This window comes from Parasteatoda tepidariorum, chromosome 1, assembly GCF_043381705.1.
Source record: "Parasteatoda tepidariorum isolate YZ-2023 chromosome 1, CAS_Ptep_4.0, whole genome shotgun sequence".
In the NCBI taxonomy this organism is placed as follows: Eukaryota; Metazoa; Arthropoda; class Arachnida; order Araneae; family Theridiidae; genus Parasteatoda; species Parasteatoda tepidariorum.
In genome coordinates this window covers 9,491,901-9,514,413 of record NC_092204.1, presented here as the reverse complement: position 1 = coordinate 9,514,413, position 22,513 = coordinate 9,491,901, and the positions used below count along the sequence as shown (strand labels likewise).

The window sequence follows — 22,513 nt, the reverse complement described above, 5'->3', positions numbered from 1 at the left end:
GGGCTGTTGCGCTCCTGAAGAAGATTATGATAATTAGACAAAATTATTAGACGCACTGTAAGATTCTATGTAAAATCTTAATTATCAGGTGATACTATACAGCTTTATTGTTTTTACGTGACTGAAACCTGTTTGTACTTGCTTACGTTCGTGTATCAATTGGTTAAATTAGACAATATACAATATAAATTCAACGATTGGATAAATTAGGCGATACATTATACAAATATAGACTATTTATTACATCAGATATTATATTAGTATATTATAATAACTAGACCAAATAATTAGACTTACTGTAGTGTTTTAATAATATAGGCAATACTTTTATATTTAAACATACATGTAATGGGCTTTTATTCAGGAGATTTTTTAAAGACTTCCTATTTGTATTTATTTTTAACGTATTACATGACCAATTGATACACGACCGCAAGCAAGTGCAAACCGGTTTCAGCGGCGTAAAATAATAAAGCTGTATAGAATCACCTGATAATTAAGATTTTGCATAGATAATTATAGTGCGTCAAATAATTTGGCCTGTACAATAAATTCATGCTACTAAGTGTATTTTAAAGAACACTAAATATATAGCAGGTGCAAATTGACCTTGGTGATTTCTTTTCTTTTTTTTTATTTCAGTAACTAATGAAATTTAATTTACCTCTGACAGTAATATAAACGCTTCCCTTAGCGCTTTCGCCTTCTTTGTTTCTGAGGGTGCACGTGTACCGACCTTCGTCGACCATTCTTTCGACTTGTCGAACAAGAAGTGTCCCGTTGGGATAAACAGTCTGCCTATGGTTATCAGGTAGACGAACACCATCTGTAAAAAAATATATAATGTAGTGAAAATTGTTACTTTAGTAGGGAATTAAAACTTAGCTATAGAGGGGTAAGCACTCAAAGTTAGTTGTACAAGGATGTTAACACATACTGGTGATTGAAAATTAATTGCTATTACTGAAATTGGTGGCTGCCATTTTCACTCAAAGACTCATAAAATAAAATAAATAAAAAATGAATAAAGTAAAAAATAATTAGGAATATGGCAGTGAAGTGGGATTAATTTTAAATTGTGTCATCCCTCTTGAAGCTGATAAGCTAAGGTTTATGTTTGGAAAGAGTTATCGAGTATGTCAACCTTCATCTACGAAAAGGTACCCTAGCATATAATCGAGTTAACATGCTTTATATCCTCGTGAATTGGAATTACATTTTTGTAGTGGTAAACACACTACAGCACTCCCCCAAATGAAGTATATTAGAATAAACTCTTTGATAGATTTCAATGAACATATACCACTAGCTGATTTATTGCTGTTTTGTGAAAAGCCGGGAGAGCTGTATTAAGATCACCGGTATACGGTATATTTTGTTTTTATTACCAGATGTATGCTTTTTTTTAAATCAGAAATGTCTTTATAGTACGATAATTTTATAATTTTTTTTCTTCTTGTGTAATTGCCTCGAAGAAATATTTTAAGACATTCCTTTGACTGCGATGTAATTTGAGACACAGATAATTTTAAATACGAGGAAGGTCACTGTCGACAACAAAATATTTCATTTTAAATATTTCGAGGGAGATGCGCAAAAAACGAATTTTCTCAGGGATTTAGCATTATGCATTATTGCAGTTTAAATTGTTGGTACAATTTCACTCAACTATTTGGATGACCTCAGCCCAAGCACATTCGTTACTAAAACCCGCATTCTTAAAGAGTACTTATGATTTCAGGCGTTAAAAATGATAAATTTTTGCCATTGAATTTAAAAAAGTACACAATACCTCCGAAATTTCAAGGCGCAGAATAATTCTTATTCTGCATTAATTTGTCTCTTACAATTATCTGCTATTAATTTGTCTTTAAAAGGTACATTTACTTTCAAAGTACAATAACCATGTACCTCTTAATATTTTCCTGCGGACTTTTGAATTATACATGCTGATTTATTTACACATTGATATTTTGTGCCGTTTTCACACTGTCTTGGCTATATACGGGTAAATGAATTACTAACAGCTTTTTGCGGGCTATGATCTTGCAATATATCACAAATATAGCACATATACAAATATAGCATATCATAAAAAACAACTCTCTTTTACGAAAAAAAATATCACATGTTTGTTTAAATGTATAAAAAAATGAACATATGTGTGTGTCCTTTATGGACTCAGTCCTTCATGGATTTTCAGAACAAAAAAACAATTGTTGTATCAGAATTATTTTATTACCAATTTATTAGAAGATAGTTTGCAATTTATTATGTATTACGAACTTATTTATTTACAGTTTATAGTAATTCATTTCTTTACTTTATTTATCACTGCCTAATCTCAAATTAAAAACATGCAAACATGCTAGAGACTGATGTGGTTTAGGAAAAACCAGTTCTTTTACATTAAACATACCCCATATTGATGCAACCCAAAAATTTTTTTTGTTATTTCCCCTGATTCAATAATGATCCTAAAAAGTTTACTTACCTGATTCTTCCACCAAGCTCTTTAATTGTGTCTGTTTTTCAATCTTTAATCTGACTTCGTAGTGTTTATCACTACTGATTTATTGATTTTTTTCTTATTTTTCTTCACCCCGTATATATATAAATATATACACCGAAGAACCATTGCATTATGACCACTCTCCATCTATAACAATTGGATCACCCACGTTTTCATAGTTTCTCGCCCAGGAACAATGTTTTCATGGGGCACATTAGGACCCATGATCTTCATAGAACAATCCCTGACGTCTGTACGCTACTTGAACATAGTTGCACACCAGATTCACCCATTCATGGGAACAGTTTTTCCTGCGAGGGATGGTGTTTACCAACAGGATAATGCACCATGTCATAAGGGTCGAATCGTCGAGGACCATTCCAGTGACTTTCAAGTCAGTTCTTGGCCCCCAAATTCACCTGACCTTAATCCAATAGGGCATTTGTGGTCCTACTTGGAAAACCAAATTCGTGCNCATTCAGACCATTGCAACTCTACGCATCATCGATAAGCATTTAATGCTTCCTAATATGGAAGTGAAAGAGAGACAAGATTCTAAAAATAACTCCTCTTTTGAAATTTAAATCTAATTATAATTCAATGGTATGTTTTCAGCCTTGAAGTCCCAAAATAAAACTTCTACACCTATTCTTTACCAAAGACATTTTATGAAAACGAGAGAGCTTTAATGTTGTTATTAATACAAAAGTATTTATAATTTTTGTATTACATATATATACAGAGACCACGCTAATAAAATTCATATTTTTCTTGACAAATCTTTCTGACAAGTTTTCTGTTTCTTAATCAAGGTTGTATTTTTTTATTTGCAAATTCTGATTTGAAAATAAGAAAATAAGAAAAAGCAATTTATAGCACATTTTTCTCTATATTTCATGTTTTAAACTTCATCTATTTGCTTTTTAAATTGAAAAACACAGAAAAAAAAAGATTGCCTACTTACTTTTAAAGAACAGCGCATTAGATAAAGGGTGAAAAGTCTTATTTTTATGATATTAAGTAAGTGTTATTTTTTGATAGAAAAAAATAGAAAAATTTTGTACTTTGGAAGTATTATTACGAATAAAACCAAAATTGTTAAAGTCGGGAATAAAATTGAAAAAAACATAAAATTGTATTATTTCCTTAATATTTGAAAATTATTTAATTGTATTTCTTGAAACAATATAATTTTCCTTATTAACCTTGTGCAATCAACAGCGAAGAAAATAATTTTGTTAGTCTTTTTTTTTCTTTTTTTTTTCAGATGTAGAGAAATGATTCAATTTTAAAGATACTATGATTTTCTTTATTTTTTAAAACCATCTTACCAAGTGTCAAAGGTATCACAAATCTGCTTTAAATTTAAAAGTAACTGAGATGCTATCAAATAAATCCTGGATGTTACATTTTTTTAACCATCCTTGTCAAATGTTAATTAAATTCCCGTCTTTTCCCTTTTTTAGAAAATGCCTGCTCTTCTTTCAACAGAACGTTGCTTTATAATCAATTAAAATGGTATTAAATTTGATTGAAAACTTTTTTGAAAAATAGGGTATTTTTATATTGAATTATTTCTAAAAGCCGTTTCAAAATTGCATTTTAGTAAAAAAATACGCTTTCTTATATCAATTTTTATTAAAACTAATAGTAAGCCTCGAGTAGAGGATTTATAATTAAATCAAATATAATAATCTGGGGATTTCGTATAAATGACAGTTTTTTTCCATTATTAATATAAAAGGTTAAACTATCGTTTAAAAATTATGTCAGAATTTCTTTTTTAGTCTTCTATTATAATAGATATTTTACTGTTTTAATTTTAAGCTAAATATTTAAAAGCGTCTCGTAATATGATGAAAGTAAAAGAAGAATTGTACTATCAGGATTTTTTTTTGTAGCTACATCACATGAGAAGCAGAAGCAGTAAAATCTGCCAAAAATTTATTTAACATTTGCGCAAAATATTTAATGTTTTATTTTTGAAAGAAAACTTATAATTCATTAAGGTTTCATTGCTTAGTTTTTTTTTCTCTATAGAATAGTAATATTCCCTTTCTAGCATTCTATCTATTCTAAAATAGAGTTATTTATTCAAATTATTGAATTGAAACATTTTTTTAGAAGAAATAAAAAGAAAAATATTCAATTTATAAATGAAATTGGAAAAGCACACCGCCATTTCATTATATGAAATTTAATTTTTTTTTCTCGTTGAAACAAATGTTATAAAATGTAGTTGCAACAAGAAATTGAATAAAGTAATTGAAATTGTGGAAATTTTTGTAGCATGCGTAGTTTATCACTAACGTTAACTAGCCTAGTTTATGAATAATTACACAGGCCTGCGAAATTGAAGTTTTTGAAAAATACAAGAGAAGTTATTGTTGATTCATATGTTATTTGATGTGCTGATTTCGAAAATGACCTTCATTTTCTCAGATCAGTCAGATTTTCTTGTGAAATCTATACTAATGTTTTTACTAAAATCCTATTTGGAAAGGAATTCTCTCAAACAATTTTGTATGCACCTTCTGGTAACAACTGTCGTCGTCATTCATTTTGATCTATGTATAATTTAATCTTGTGAAAGTAAATAGATTTTTGAGTGATCGGCTACTTTTTAATTGGTTGAAATGAATAAAATATACTGTTGCCAGATTGCACAAGTCACGTCAGGTGGAGAGAAAAACAAATATCTATCCATGTGTTTAACTTTTTACATCAGTTTCTAGAAAAAAATCACCAGCATACCATTTTAATTTCTTTTTTTCTTCTTTAATATAACTTACGTAAAATTGACGATTGACCAACAATAGAAAATATTGTGTAGGTGTACATGAAAGTTTGAAGCAAAAAATAAAACAAACAAATGAAAAAAGTTTGTATTTAAATACATACTCGTTTTCCTCTGAAACTTATTTTTGATGATCTTCTTTTATGTTTAATCTCAGGTCTATCTCGAGTTATCATCCAACAGTAGTCAGCAAGCATGTTCTTGTCCCATCTTAATTGATATTTAAGATGGGACATAAGCTCCATATCTCTGATAACTTGATGGAGCCTTTCTCCCTGTTTTTCGCTGACTGCTCCTAAAGTTACGGGGTATAAGTTCACATACATGTGAGTGAAGGAAATCCATTTTAACATTCATGGAGCAACCCAAAGTTTCAAACTTGACCAGAATTTTCATGACAATTTCCTTATAATCAGAATCCTTGTAGTTACCCAGAAATTTATTGACGACATCTTTGAAAGCATCTCAAGCTTCTTTTTCCGTGTTCCTGTCATGTTAGTCTCAAAATCTTTATCCTACATGAGTTTGTGGATATCTGGACCAACAGAGATTCCCCTTTCAACTTGGCTTGGGATAAACCTGGAAACTTTTTGCTCGGGAATTTGAAGCAATCACCGTCTTTTTGAAACAGCCTTGACAAACTGCTTTATTACTTCTAATTTTGTATGTAGCGAAGTTAACAATACTTTTTTGGATCAACTAATCTGTTTCGAATACCGTTCTTGGTGCCTGAGGTAAGATTTTGTCTTTTCGGCCATTCTTTTTTGACCCAATGTTGTGTCTTGTCACGGCTGTCCCACTCACAAATAAAACATGAGAACTTCGTAAATCCATCTTGCTGACCAAGAAGTATGGAGATAGCTTTCAAATCACCGCAAATGGTTCAACTAAGGTCGATATATTTTATTTTAGTCAGGACGAGAGCCAAGTTTTCATAGCATTCTTTTAAATATACCAAGTGTCCAACTGGTACAGATACATACTGGCTCCCATGATGAAGAAGAACAGCTTTGAAGCTTCCTTTGGATGAATCTATAAACAGTCTCCACTAATCTTTATCGTAGATGACAGTAAATTTGCTCATCAATCCAGGAGCATCAGAACAATAGAACAAGATCTCCTCTTCATCAAAGTACTTAATAAATCACTTTTCTTGATTCCTGTACCAATAAAAAGATGTTCCTTTATCCAATAAGTGTTTTTCTTTCAGTCTGGAACTTAACAATTCAGCTGCCTCTTTCGAAAGGCCCATATCTCTAGTCAGATCATTCAGTACAACCTGAGAGAAGGGCTGAGGCGAACCGTCTACAGAGGGCTTCTACTTGGTATCGGAGACTTGAACTTCTGCATGTTCCGAGTCTAAAGACTCTGAAGAGATGACTGGCATTTCAGTTGGAGGCAAAAGCACAGGCACATCAGGTCCATGAGGAACGGAGCGTATGGCCGATGGAATGTTAGGATAAGATATTAGTCTTTGATTTTTCGGTTATACCCACGAACATGGCAGGAACAAAAATAACAATAAAAGTGTTTTGGGGTCTCCCTCCACGTCATAGGAATTCCAAAACGTAAAGCAGTCTTCTTTCCTTGGTGCCATAAGCGTAGATCACTGAGACACTGTACACAAACTTTATGAGGAGCCACAATGAGTTGTCCTGGTCTCCGATTTTCATGCCAAAATATGCATGATAAAGTTTTCTGACATAGTTTTAACAACACTATATTCGCCGCATATATAACAAAAGTCATTTGGCAAATTCTCACAATGTCTCAAACTCGAACTCCCTATAACACTTGCTAGTGTTCCTGAGAGGTCACCGAACCTAGCTAAAAATTCTCGCGAAGTTATTGGTAGAGAGAGATTGTGACAGAGAGAGGGATTGTGATCGAAATATGCCATAGAGGGGTATTTTTGTAGATTTAACCAAAGTAGAATGCTGGTCAGGCAAGAAATTCAAAAACGGTAATATTCGCGGTAAATATTCGTAAAAAGTCCAGTAAAATTGAATTTTTCTAGAAAACGTGACGTGATAGAAAATTTTCCTTATTGTTTTTCATTTCAGCACCAAAAAATACACAAAGTTCAGCTATCAGATCCCTTGTATTTTTTTCATCGTAGGCCTGTGTTATCTAATATTGTTATGAGTGTTTTTTATATTAAGAAGATTTTTCTCAGTAATACGTTAATGCGGTTTTTATATAAGCTATGTGCTATTTTTATGTATATTTAATAGTTCAATTCGCGTTTTTTCTAACAAATAGTTATTTCTTATCTAAATAGCTTTTTTATGTTGTTCGAAGCCGTAAACAGGCGTTAAATATTTTTTAAAGAACGACTTTTTTATATTTTTTTCTTCACCTTTAAGAAAAAGTGAATAGATAATAAAACTGCAGTTTTTTTAAAAAAAAATATTGAATGTGTCATAACGTGTAATTTTTTAATGCATTTAATGCTTCATTTTTCAAATGTAACTCTGAAACAATGTAATATTATTTCTTTTACCACATACTTTAAACGCAAAAAAAAATGCATGATTGTAATAAAACAGTTTTCAATTGTTCTTAAACAACTGACCTCGCTATTTATTAATTCGAAGTTAAAACCAATCGAAAAATTTCCAGATTGACTTTCCTAATTCAACAGTTGCTCATTAGAAATTAAAATGATATGAACAAAAATAGTCTAATAATTGCATTTATGCAATAGTCTAATTAATGCATAATAGTCTAAAGAATGCCCTTTTTTTATTTTGCAATCAATTTTCAGTAATGTGCAGTTGTGTATCCCCTCCCCTGCACAAAATGTAATACGTAACTTTATTGAATTTTTAAGAAGGGAAATTTCAAATTTAAAATTAAATTCAATCAAAAAGGAACTACAAAAGCAGTTATACGGGAACAGCGAGCAGGGTGTGTGCAATATATTAATACTAATATATTAAAATTCATCAAATTTTGTAAGTGCTTTCTGAAGATTTCACGCTATTAACACTTCTCGTTTTTATATTATTTTTAATGTTACTGGGATTCATCTTTTTGAGATGCGTAGCTTTAATTATTTCCTTTGTTTTCTTAAAACAAAAAATATACTATTTTTTAAATTTTTAAAAAGAATTTAAATATTTAAAATGAAGCGAAACGAATCATTCTCTCTATCAGCCACTGTTTCAAATATTTTATTATCAGGTCTGATAAGAAAATCTGCCTTCGTCGTAATTTCACCTAATATATGTAATTTTACACATTTTATTTTTGCTGGCTTTTGTAACTGTTAAATTAATTTAGAATAAATATTTCCTTTTCTTAATTTTATCTTTATATGTGCAGTTTCATAAACATTTCTATTGCAACGTTAAAAGCAACGTTTAAATAAACAGTCTATATCTGCATGGCTTATATAACAGTTAGATTAATTAGTTAATTTCTAAATTTTATCTTTATGTACGGTTTTATAAACATTTTTTTATTAAAATCGTAAAAAAGCAAAGTTTAAATAAACGGTCTATATCTGCATGGCTTTTATAACAGTTAGATTAATTAGTTAATTTCTAAGTTTTATCTTTACGTACGGTTTTATAAACATTTTTTTATTAAAATCGTGAAAAAACAAAGTTTAAATAAACAGTCTATATCTGCATGGCTTTTATAACAGTTAGATTAATTAGTTAATTTCTAAATTTTATCTTTATGTACGGTTTTTTAAACATTTTTTTTATTAAAATCTTAAAAAAGTAACTTTTAAATAAACGGTCTATATTTGCATGACTTTTGTAACAGTTGGATTAATTTGGAATAAATATTTCCTTTTCTAAATTTTATCTCTATATGTACGGTTTTATAAATTTTTTTTTATTAAAATCGTAAAAAAATAGCTTTTAAATAAACGGTCTACATCTGCATTTTGTTGATATGGAAAAAAAAAACTTTGAAATTTATTTGGATGCATTGATCTTTGACAATCTCCATTCAAAATTTTGATACGGTGATAAATTTCTGAAATTCAAGAAACATGTTTCAATATCAAATATTCTTTCCCTTCTGCAATTCCAAGCAACAATTTTATTGTTAGTCATAAAGAAGTTATAAAACTAAAATGGAGAAAGGTAAATTATTATTCTACAACTCGTAAATTGCATTCCACAAATCTCATGCTTCTTATTGACTTGAAAGCGAACATTGACGAGAATGCTGATTTATGTTTTTTTCTTCTTTTTATAATAGGATTTTGTTTGGTCTGTTTTGGTAAAAATTCCAGTTCTTTCATAAACTATCAAAATAAAGTTAGCTCTTTTTACATTAGGTCGGTTCTCGGTAGTTTGTTCTTTTTAATTTTACATTTTGAATCTCATTATATGTTTTTGGAAACGTATAATGCAATGTTTTGGTTTAAATCATTGTAAAAATGATGTTTTGTTATTTTATTCGATTTAAATTTATATTAATTTTCAGATCATTAAAATGGAGTGGAAAGAAATTAGCATTTTCAACACTTTCTAATTTGCGCTATTAACCAAGGCTCTAAGACTGCAAAAGCTGCTCGTGACATTTGTGCTAGGTGTAGAGAGGATGCCATAGATCAGGGGTGGCGAACCTTTATACACCAACGTGCCATTTTTTCTAGAGAATTGTTTGATGAGATCATAGACGTGCCGTCAAATAATTGTGACTTCGTGATTATTGGGAAAATAATAATACTAAATACTATCAACTCAAAACTCTTTATTTACATTGAAAAAAAACTTTTGCAATGTCTCATTTATACGCGTAATTCAACTTAAAGTAACACCAGTGTGACCTATATTGTTGCAGATTAGATGACAGTAAAACCTGTCTATAACGATACTGTAGGGACCTAAATAAAATATTGTTATAGGCAGGTTATCGTTATAGACAGGTTTGAAATTTAAAAGTATACGTTTAAANTGTGAATTTTAATTTAATTGTTACATATGCTTCATAGTGTAATGCCATTTGTGTAAAAACAAATGTGATCGGTGGCGTGCCCGAAGTATTGTGTCGGGTGCCATAAATGGCACGCGTGCCATAAATGGCACGCGTGCCATTGGTTCGCCATCCCTGCCATAGATGAAAGATCCGAACATGATTATAACGCAAAGTATAAAAAAGGAAGTTTTGACACTCAACAACGCGCATCGTTCCGGTTAACCACATGGGTGTGCGTTCAGGGTCGCGTAACTTGCTTAACTTTTGTCGTGTGCACCAGAAATTTAGTGATTGTAGTGTATCTACCACTACAAAAATACTATTCCGATTCCCTAGTATATAAGACCTGTTAACTCGATTCAACGTTGGGGTACCTTTCCATAGATGAAGGTTGACATGGTTGATTACTACTACTCCCCACATTGGTGACCGTCAGACGTGATGTGAGCACGCCTACCTTGGCAGAAACGCCGACTACGATGCACGCCAACTACGACTAATGTTCAACTCTGTAGCCTTGTAATTTTGAACCCAATCCAGAAGACAAGGGAACTCCTGGATCAAGTATTGGGAGAAATTTACCTTCCTGGAGGAATTTTTGATGAAACTAATCCGCATTTGCGTTACATGGAGAGGAAGACCACGCGAACCTGCCACGGTTAGCTAGGCGGCAAGGGGGCTCTAACCAGGGGTCCCTCCAGACATTTTGTGAAAGGTCCGTTTTTCGTGAAATTGTGAAAAAATTATTCGCATTCTTTCCACCAGGGTCCGCTTTTATGAATTTGTGCAAATAGGGCCCGGTTATAGAAAAAAACTTTCTCAAGGAGTTTTTAAATTGTAAATAGATGCAAGATTATGCTCGGCACTGTAAAATTATAGCAAAAAAAATTAAATTTTCAAAAATAAACAGCAATTGCTGCTTCTAAGTTGGAGATGCAACATACAAATATTTGGTATTTAGTCTATACTGCTGAACGCAGAATATTCATTTCGGACGAATAAGGGAAGAATCGTCTGCCGAAGACAAAACTTAATTCGTTTACATCCATCTTTCTTGTTTTCTGCCATGGGAAGGGTTTATTCGATTAACAAAATAATAATGAAGATCAACAAATTTGTGAAGGGTCCGATTAACAGAAAAATCATTTTGTGAAGGGTCCGTTTCTAAGTTAAATCATTTTGTGAAGGGTCCGTTTCTAAGTTAAAATATTTTGTGAAGGGTCCGTTTTTATGAAAAGATATTTTGTGAAGCGGACCCAAATTTCTTCTAAACAGACCCCTGGCTATAACGCATGATCCATCTACCACTGAGGATATTTCACGTCATCACTGTGGTCGGTGCATCTAAAAGCCATCGTTGGGATTCGAACCCAATTTGAAAAAATTTAAAATACTAAAATGTAACTTTATAATTCAAAAATATATATTTTATGTATATATTTTGTTATATTTTACTGCTTACCTCTTTCCCAAGAAATTCTATGTATCGGATATCCTCCCGCTGGACACCTGATCTTCATCATCTCTCCAGCTACGATAGTCTGATTCTTCATGGTTCTCACGAATGGTGGTCCGGGCACCCTGACCCAGCTGCTGTGCTCTACCTCCCCCGCATCATTTTTAGCTGCGCACGTGAACTCACCAGAATGCTCAACTCCCGCTCTTGAAATATTTACATAACTGATAACAGTGTTTTCTAGAGTAACGTAATCACCGGATCTAAAACTCTGATCTTCAGGTACCTGCGAAAAAAAAATTAAAATTAAACTTTAATTTCCATGGCTGAAGATCGCGAAATGACATTAGCTGTTCAGCTATGGAGGAATAATTTAACAATAACTTGTTAGTAGAAATCTTTTGTTATTTGTGATGCGCGAACTGTCTTCTGGCAGGAGAAAAATTAACATTTCTATTTTGTGATGCCCGAACAGTATTTGTTTCTACTTTAGGATATTTAATTCACTATTTTCCTAATAGATGGCATTAGTGTTTCAAGTTTTTCACCTGTTACGCTTCAGTCGAGGGCAAAGAGTGCGTTATGGGCTTGTGTGCAGTTTCGTGTTTTGGGATACACCATACTGTAAAAGATTTGTAAAATTTACGTATTGAAAATCACATTGTTGTGTTTTTATATTACATTATACTAGTTATATTATATTTAGTTTCAAAACTTTGTTTAATTTGATCTAATTGAATAAAGTGTGTGTGAAATCCATTAGTTTTTTATGTGTGTGTAAAAATTATAAATACAGTAGTTATTGCACTTAAAATTTTATTTTTGTAATAAAAAGCCATTTTCTAACTTTTATAATAACTTAAAAAAAAAATTAAACAGTCAAAAAAATTTTCCAATTTCGATCCATATTTTTGAAATATAAGGGTTAAGGGGTTAAACTCATATAAAGTATTGCTATGGTTGGGATTACAGTTCATTCCAGTCTATTGCAATATTTTACCTACAAATCCGATCAGGGTCGAACTCAAAATTTAGCAAAAAAGTAAATTTTACTAAAGATGAAATGAAATGGAGAAAACAAATGCTTTAGGCTTAAATCATTTTAAGAATTAGGAGTTTATTTAATACCTGCGCTCCATCCAAAGACCACGTGATTTGGGGTAGAGGATTGCCTGAAGCCGAACATTTCAAAGACACCGAAGACCCAGGATTCACTGTCATGTTTTCGAATGTGTGTAAAAACTCTGGAGGATTGTCTGCAAGTAAATATAAATAAGTTAGCTGAAAGTAAAATAAATTCAGAATCTTTATTTTAAATGTAATAAAAATTTTAATAAAATATAAAATAACAACTTCACAAGTTCAGTCTAGCTACTGCTGCTGGGAATCATCTATGTACAAGAATAAGATTCACAGAAATGAGTATAAGATTACCACAATATTTAAAAAAGTAGAAAAGTAATAATAAAGGTAAGATTATTTTTTTTTAGTTTGGTCGTCGCATAAAGTCTTTAATGCACAACTATCAGGTCTCATATATACGTTTAAATTGCTTATATATATAGTAGCATTCAAATAAGAGTAAATAAAATTGTTTACATATTGTAGAATTCAAAATAGCAGTTAGGTAGTACATTAAGTAGATAATTAATGTACTACCTTTATTAAAATGTATGCAGAAATGCGTGAAAGTAGGAATTTTAATCTCAAGTTTAATGAATATCGGTAAGCAATTATGAAAATGAACGGCTGTAAAACATTAAAATTTAAAGATAAGCTTAATATAATTCAGCTGGTAAGCTGAATTATAGAATAGAATGTTTAATTTTCTGTGATATATATGGTTTGCAATATGCACGCTATACGATACATACGATTTATGACGCATACTATGCATACAATCAATACAATATACCGTTTATGTAATTAATTTAGTTGAAGATATAAAACATTTGTGTTCTATGAAAATCACTCTAAACGGGATCAATATGTGATTTTGATTAAATTTAGCAATTGATTAAATTTAGCTAATGTTTATGAAAATTTAGATTTGAAACGATAATTGTTGTACACCTTACATTAGTTTTACTATGTTTTGGTGTATAAAATTATAATATCCCTGGGATGTATTAAGCCTAAATTCACCTAGTAAATAAATGTTAATTAATAAAATTAATCCAATAAGAATAAATTTAATATTCAATATAAAAATCAATATGTGATTTTGAATTGATTAAATTTAGATGATGTTTCTGAAAATTTAGATTTGAAACGATAATTGCTGTACACCTTACGTTAGTTTTACTATGATTTGATGCATAAAAATATAATATCCCTGGAACTTATTAAGCTTAAAGTTTATTCCCCTAATAAATAAATGTTAATTAATAAAATTAATCCAATAAGAATAAATTTAATATTCAATATAAAAATCAATATGTGATTTGTAATTAATTAAATTTAACTGATGTTTCTGAAAATTTAGATTTGAAACGATAATTGCTGTGCACCATACGTTAATTTTACTATGATTTGATACATAAAAATATAATATCCCTGGAACTTATTAAGCTTAAAGTTTATTCCCCTAATATATAAATGTTAATTAATAAAATTAATCCAATAAGAATAAATTTAATATTCAATATAAAAGTCAATATGTGATTTGTAATTGATTAAATTTAGCTAATGTTTCTGAAAATTTAGATTTGAAACGATAATTGTTGTACACTTTACATTAGTTTTATTATGTTTTGATGTATAAAATTATAATATCCCTAGAATTTACTAAGCTTAAAATTTATTCAAATAATAAATAAATGTTAATTAATAAAATTAATCCATTATGAATAAATTTAATATTCAATATAAAAATCAATATGTGATTTGTAATTGATTAAATTTAGCTGATGTTTTTGAAAATTTGTATTTGAAACGATAATTGTTGTACACCTTACATTAGTTTTACTATGTTTTGATGTATAAAACTATAATATCCCTAGAATTTACTAAACTTAAAATGTATTCAAATAATAACTAAATGTTAATTAATAAAATTAATCCAATAAGAATAAATTTAATATTTAATATAAAAAAATATTTAATATGAAAATCTTTCAAAAAAAATATTCAATATAAAATACTTACTATAAAAATATTTCATGTAAGGAACATTAAGTTCTGAACAAATAACAAAAGTTTTGAAATGATTTATAATAAAAATTTACAATGTAAATCAGTTTAGAAATAGTTTAGAAATTAAATAATTTTTTTAAAAGAAACTGAAAGCGATTAATATATTACTTTACTCAAAACCCCTTGATTTATATGACGATGACACGAATATAATTTAAAACCATCAACTAGGAGAAATTAGGTTCTATGATATTTTTCTAATTTCCAAGCCCTTATTTCTCCCTTGCTTAAAGTAAATATTAGCACTCATTTACGACCCAAACTAGCAACATAAATTTCTGAAAATCTTTTACAGAGAGTTGAATTTTAAATAGAGAAAAATCATTTAAATGTACCATTTTCACAGTGGGATTTCTACTTTCTGGAAGATTTATAAAATAAATAAAGAATATTTTTTTTTTCAATTCTCTCAAAATAATGTTTGTTTTGGCGCACTATTTCCTGTAACAATGAGAAATTACAGCGAACCCGAAAATCTCATTAAAAATGATGCTTCCAGCAGCGTTCGTAAATCTTCATATACATTTCTCCGCGCGCTTAATTACTATATTAAAAGCTTTTTTTTTAAACCATAAATTTCAGGAAGAACATTCAGAACTAAATTGAACAGGAGATTACAGATACATTTTACTTTGTGATAGTTAAATCGAAATCACTCTATTTATAATTTAAATCGTAAGTTATAGTTAGAAATAGTAACTATGATGAAATAAATTCAAAATAATAACTTCATTATTTTTGTTGAAGCATTTAGTTGCATCCGAGCTTATTTATTTGAGAAAATATCAGCACATTGTACTGCTGTGTTCATATTTATGCTTAATTCCAAGTTAAAAATATACTAATCATACGCATTGAAACGCTTCCAAATTTNTTTATATATTGTAGAATTCAAAATAGCAGTTAGGTAGTACATTAAGTAGATGCTAAATGTACTACCTTTGTTAAAATGTATGCAGAAAAGCGTGAAAGTAGGAATTTTAATCTCAAGTTTAATGAATATCGGTAGGCAATTATGAAGATGAACGGCTGTAAAGCATTAAAATTTAAAGATAAGCTTGATATAATTCAGCTGGTAAGCTGAATTATAGAACAGAATATTTAATTTTCTGTGATATATATGGTTTGCAATATGCACACTATACGATACATACGATTTATGACGCATACTATAAATACGGTCAATACAATATACCGTTTTCTGCAATTCACCACTAGTTGAAGATATAAAACATTTGTGCTCTATAGGAATCCCTCTAAACGGGATCAATATGTGATTCGTAATTGAGTAAATTTAGCTGATGTTTCTGAAAATTTACATTTGAAACGATAATTGTTATACACCTTATGTTAGTTTTTACTGTGCTTTTATGTATAAAATTATAATATCCCTGGAATTTATTAAGCTTAAAATTTATTCACCTAATAAAGAAAGGGTAATTAATAAAATTAATCCAATAAGAATAAATTTAATATTCAATATAAAAAATATTTAATATGAAATACTTAATATAAAAATATTTCATATAAGAAACATTAAGTTCTGAACAAATACATATCTATCAAAAGTTTTGAAATGATTTAAAATAAACATTTACAATATAAATAAGTTTAGAAATAGTTTAGAAATTAAATAATTTTTTAAAACGAAAACTGGAATCGATTAATGTATTACTTTTTTCAAACCCCTTGATTTATATGACGATGACGCGAATATAATTTAAAACCATCAACTAGGAAAAATTAAGTTCTATGATATTTTTCTAATTTCCAAGACATTATTCCTTCCTCGCTTAAAGTAAATATTAGCACTCATTTATGACCCAAACTAACAACATAAATTTCTGAAAATCTTCTACAGAGAGTTGAATTTTAAATAGAGAAAAATCATTTAAGTGTACCATTTTCACAGTGGGATTTCTGCTTTCTGTAAGATTTATTAAATAAATAAAGACATTTTTTTTTCTCAAAATAACGTTTGTTTTGACGCACTATTTCCTGTAACAATGAGAAATTACAGCGATCCCGAAAATCTCATTAAAAATGATGCTTCCAGTAGCGTTCGTAAATCTTCATATACATTTCTCCGCACGCTTAATTACAATATTAAAACCTTTTTTTTAAACCATAAATTTTTAAGAAGAGCATTCTGAACAAGAGATTATAATTTATTACATACATTTTGCTTTGTAATAGTTAAATCGTAACCACTCTATTTTTTTTATTTAAATCGTAAGTTATAGTTAGAAGTCGCATCTATGATGAAGTAAATAATTTCAAAATAATAACTTCATTATTTTTGTTGAAGCATTTAGTTGCATCCGAGCTTATTTATTTGAGAAAATATCAGCACATTGTACTGCTGTGTTCATATTTATGCTTAATTCCAAGTTAAAAATATACTAATCATACGCATTGAAACGCTTCCAAATTTCGTTAAAAATATAAAGTAACTAATTTCTGAGTATTTGAACAAAAATTATTAGACTCATCAGTCCGTCGAAAAGAAATATACTAAATGTATTCATGCACGCACAGGAAGGTACTTGTAAATTGACTAGAGACGAATATTGTACGCAGAATTTTCTTAAACAATGTTTCTGTGTGTTTCCATATATTCTGCTTAATGACTTACTTTCATTTGGAATTGTCACGGAGAATCTCGACGGATGGAAAATATAATTTACTCCAACAGAAATGAAAATTTCATATTTAATATAAATTAAACTCCTTCTGAGGCTTTGAGAAACAATGAAGGTAGGACTTTTTCAGGGGGAAAATTTATTTCGCTATGTCAATAATAATTAAAAGAAACCCGAATCATTATTTGATTTTGAAATATTATTTAAATGAATGAAAACTTCTGTCGAAATAGACTGTTTCGAAGCAAAGAAATGGTGCCTTATTAGAAATTCATTGGTGTAGGAAATTAAGTGAATTTGCAGACTTGGTCAATTATTTCTAGAACTTCTGGGCCGATTTTAAGAAAATTTGATATGTTCCTTGACAAATTATTTGACGCACTATAAGATCTTTTGTAAAATCTTAATTTTCAGGTCATACTATACAACCTTATTGTTTTTATGCGGATGAAACCGGTTTACACTTGTTCATGTTCGTGTATAAATTGGTTAATATTGCAATGCAATACGTTAAAAATAAATACAAATAGGAAGTATATAAGAAATCTCTTGAATTAAAACCCATTACATGTTTGTTTAAATATAAAAGTACTGCCTGTAAACTCGTGCAAAGCGCGCAATTATTAAAACACTACAATGCGTTTAATAATTTGGTTCAATTATTATAATATACTAATATAATACCTGATATAATAAATATTCTATATTTATATAATATATCGTCTAATTTATCCAATCGTAGAATTTATATTGTATATCGTCTAATTTAACCAATTGATACACGAACGTAAACAAGTGCAAACTGGTTTCAGTCACGTAAAAACAATAAAGCTGTATAGTATCACCTGATAATTAAGATTTTACGTAGAATCTTATAGTGCCTCTAATAATGTGTCCAGGAACTGTACATTGATACAATACAAAACGAATAACCATTCAACAATTGTAAGACACGCGCATGATCGTGCATAAAACTTGTTGGAGTTAGAAGGTATAAAACAGCGGTTGCAGAACAAACAACAACAACAAAAAATGGTTACTAGGCGGAATGGTCCCCTCTTACTGACCTTGAAGCATGATTTCATACTTGAAATAAGGCAGTTTATTATTTCCTGAGGCAATTGTCCTGAATTGTCCTGTAGCAATTTCATACCTTCCGACTACAACGAGTGTTACGCACGATCATGCTTGAGTATTACAATTGTTGAATGGTCATTTGTTTTGTATTGTATCAGTGTATATACATATCGAATTTCTTTAAAATCGGCCCAGCAGTTCTAGAGATAATTGACCAAGACTGCAAATTCTCCTAATTTCTTACACCCAGCATATTTAAGATTCGCAAAATAACATATGTTGTCTATTTAAAATAGTGTGAAGAGATTTTTTACTGCTTGAACTGTTATAAAAAAAGTCTCCAATAAAATTGAGACAGTTTTGGAGGGGATCCTTAAGATTTCAACGCTTTGTAGCAAAGAGATGCTTTTGAAAGAGAAGAAGCATTTTGATGAAATTTTAAAATCAGCTGAAAAGTAATTTATGTAATTATAGTTTATATTATTATTGTCATATTTTTTTATCGAAATAAGTATATATTTAACCATATCAGTTTCCTATGTTCACAAATTTCAGTAACAAACATACTTCGAATTTTAAAAAAAATCGGAATTCTAATTTACAGTACTTGTTTTGTTTAAGAACTGCTAATACACACCTAGAATAAAAGCAAGGTCGGAACTACAAAAACAGGGTGAAATTAGCGGTGGTTTTTCCCACTGAAAAGCAAGGTAGTTTTTACCAAAGCGATCTTGTAATGTTTTGGGGGAAATTAACAAAATAAATATTGTTTTATAATGTGTGTTAAAATTTGGTAAATGCCGTAAAATGTGATAATTTCAGCATGATACCTTAAAGCATGCCTTAAAGCATAAAAAACTTTCATTCAACTAAATTTACATTTCAGCTTTGTGTTTTTTAACTAAATATTTGGTAATAAGATCTATATTTTTTTTAAAAACAAGACTTGAAGAGCCGCGATTATTCAGAGGATAGAGCGTTTGCCTTCCAATGAGGCGAACCGGGTTCGTATCCAAGTCGATACGAATTCCGCATCCGGCTTGCCCCGACCACAGGGCTGAAGTGGAAGAAACTCAATGGTAGAAGCAGCATGGGTTAGAGTCCCATCGCCTTCAGGCTAACCGTGGGAGGTTCTCGTGGTCTTCTTCTTCATGTAACACAAATGCGGGTTAGCACCATCACAAAGTCCTCCACAAAGGCAAAATTTATCCCAATACTCGATCCAGAAGTTCCTTTGTCTTCTGGGTTGCGTTCGAAATGACAAGGCTACGAAATTGAACATGAGGTCACCAGTTGTTTACCGACGGTCATAAAATAAACTATAAAATTTAAAACAAGACTTGCGGGTAAGCTATTACCTTATATGGAAGGTTGAAATACCGTATATTTTGAATTTATAAACCAGAATTGTATGTTGTTTCGTTTTACCAGAAATATTTTTCCCATACAGTACGGTAAATTTTCATTCCATGTTGTTTACGTAATTTAGCGTGACGTGTGACAAGAGGTTAGGGGGGAAGTATGTCCCTTCAAAACAAAAAAGTAGGAGGGATTCAAAAATATTGCACAAAAATGCTGCAAATGATTAATGAGAATCTCCTTACCTCCAATTAGAAGTTGTGCTGCCCCTTGAGCGGAATCTTTGTCGTTGTTGACGAAGCACTGATACAAACCATGATCCTCTCTCCGCACTGACGTCACCATCAGCTGGTTCCTGGCAATCACCCGCATCCTGTTACTGTCCGTAATGAATTTGGCGTTTTTCGACCATCTGACATTGGACACTGGATAGCCTCTTACGCTGCAGTTGAATGTCACGACTTCCCCGATATCTGCTATCCTTTCGTGAGGATAAACAGACACTGACAGTTTCGCTGAAACAAAACATTTTAAGAGATATTTATGAGCAGATTGCACTGATTGTACTACCCCTTTCCAAATTAGTAGACTCACTGTATGATTCTATGTAAAATCTCAATTATTAGGTGGTACTGTAAAACATTGTTTTTACGCGACTTAAACCGGTTTGCACTTGTTTACGTTCGTGTATCAATTGGTTAAATTAGACGATATACAATATAAATTCGACGATTGGATAAATTACACGATACATTACATAAATTATAGAGTATTTATTATATCAGGTATTATATTAGTATATTGTAATAATTAGACCAAATTATTAGACTCACTGTTGTGCTTTAATAATTACGTGTTTTGCACGAGTTTGTATGCAATGCTTTTATATATAAACACACATGTAATAGGTTTTATTTGGGAGATTTTTTATATACTTCCCATTTGTGTTTATTTTTAACGTATTGCATTACAATGTTAACCAATTCATACACGAACATAAACAAGTGCAAACCGGTTTCAGTCGCGTAAAAACAATAACGCTGTATAGTACCACCTGATAATTGAGATTTTACATAGAATATAATAATGTGTTTAATAATTCTCACAGGGACAGTATATTTAAGGTAAGAAAAATATTTTGAAGTTTATATTTCGAAGAAGAGGATGAGATATTGATTTACTTTGACATCTGTTATGAAATTTTGCTTAATTTCAGTAATAAGTCAAATTCTTTAATTTCTTAGGAGTAGAATAACGATCTAGAGCATGTTGAAAAGTACAAAAAAAATTATATTTATAAAAAAAAATTCTTTAGGACATTCGAGAATATCCCATGTAGAAAAAAAAAATCAATTTTACGTAAAAAATATACGTATATTTCGACTTTAAATTTTAGTAAGCATTCGCAAAATTGAAACGTCGAATTATAGCAAAAAATGGCCACCCCAGAAACAAAAAAATTTACTTAAACAAATTCGTTTATTTTACGAATATTTTACCAACCACTTTTTACTAGGTTAGAATGAACACGTTATTTTTGAATAGTACTTACGTCAACAATATGTGAAAACTTACGCAAGTTTAAACGTCAAATTATAGTGAAGAGTGGTTATCCAAGAAACAGAAAATTTCTCTAAATAAATTTGTTCCTTTTTGTTTATATTTTACCAAGCACTTTTTACAAGGTATAATAGAGAACATTATATTTTACGCATTATTTACGTCATACGTAGGTCAAAATTCACATAAAATTAAAATGTCGTATTGGAGCAAAATGAAGGAAAATTTAGGTATACATAAAATTTAGGTATCTACATAAGAACTGCTTATTTTATGTACACTTTACTAAAAATTCGTTGCTTGATAAAAAGGCGTACATTATTTTTACAGAAGTATAATAAAATTTACGTAAAATTAAAATGTCAAATTATAGTAAATAAAGATATTTTTTTTATGTATACTTAAACCAAAACCTTTTAACTAGGTAAATAAATGTACTGGGTAAATAAATAACACAGTTTCAACAACTGTTTTGACTTTTCGATTATTCTATCTAAGAATAATTGAAAACAAAATTGTTCTGTGAGAAAAAATATGTTTTATGTCATATTAGTACGTCAAAACGAAACATTTGCGTAAAACCGGGTAAACAGTTTCTGAGAAAGAGCAATTTAATATATATATATATATATATGTGTGCAATGGAACCCCGTGTTTGCCTTTTTTGTTGGACACAAAGCGGGAAAATTTGTAAATCAGTAGAAAAAAATGTAAGCATATTTTTTAAACATTGACAGAAGATCAACTGTTAGAAAAATGTGTAATCTTTATTTGTTTTTAGATACAATTTGACATAAAATTATCAATGTCTTAAATATTTCATCCTTTGCTCTATAGCTTTAAAAACTGCTCTAGATTTTTTAATGACACTGTACTGCTTTTCCAAAAACATACGAGTCTCCATGGTAGTCTTTTTTTTTTCTGAGTATTTGCTTTCTATGTTTACAGGAAAAAAACTTTCTTAAAATTTA

At 29.9% G+C, this 22,513-nt stretch overlaps 1 protein-coding gene across 3 annotated transcripts in view; it reads right to left on the bottom strand.

Moving 5' to 3' along the window:
• Positions 1 to 22,513, bottom strand: part of LOC107453534 (cell adhesion molecule Dscam1) — a 139,220-nt gene that overhangs the window by 40,333 nt on the left and 76,374 nt on the right. For 2 of the 3 annotated variants that reach the window (XM_071185813.1, XM_071185867.1), the window contains exons 6-9: positions 20,228 to 20,497; positions 12,838 to 12,965; positions 11,716 to 11,995; positions 665 to 826 (exon numbers count right to left, since the gene is read on the bottom strand). In XM_071185813.1, the coding sequence (XP_071041914.1) occupies positions 665 to 826; positions 11,716 to 11,995; positions 12,838 to 12,965; positions 20,228 to 20,497 (840 nt within the window). The remainder of the gene's footprint in view (positions 1 to 664; positions 827 to 11,715; positions 11,996 to 12,837; positions 12,966 to 20,227; positions 20,498 to 22,513) is intronic. The other variant, XM_043048070.2, reaches the window with a different exon arrangement.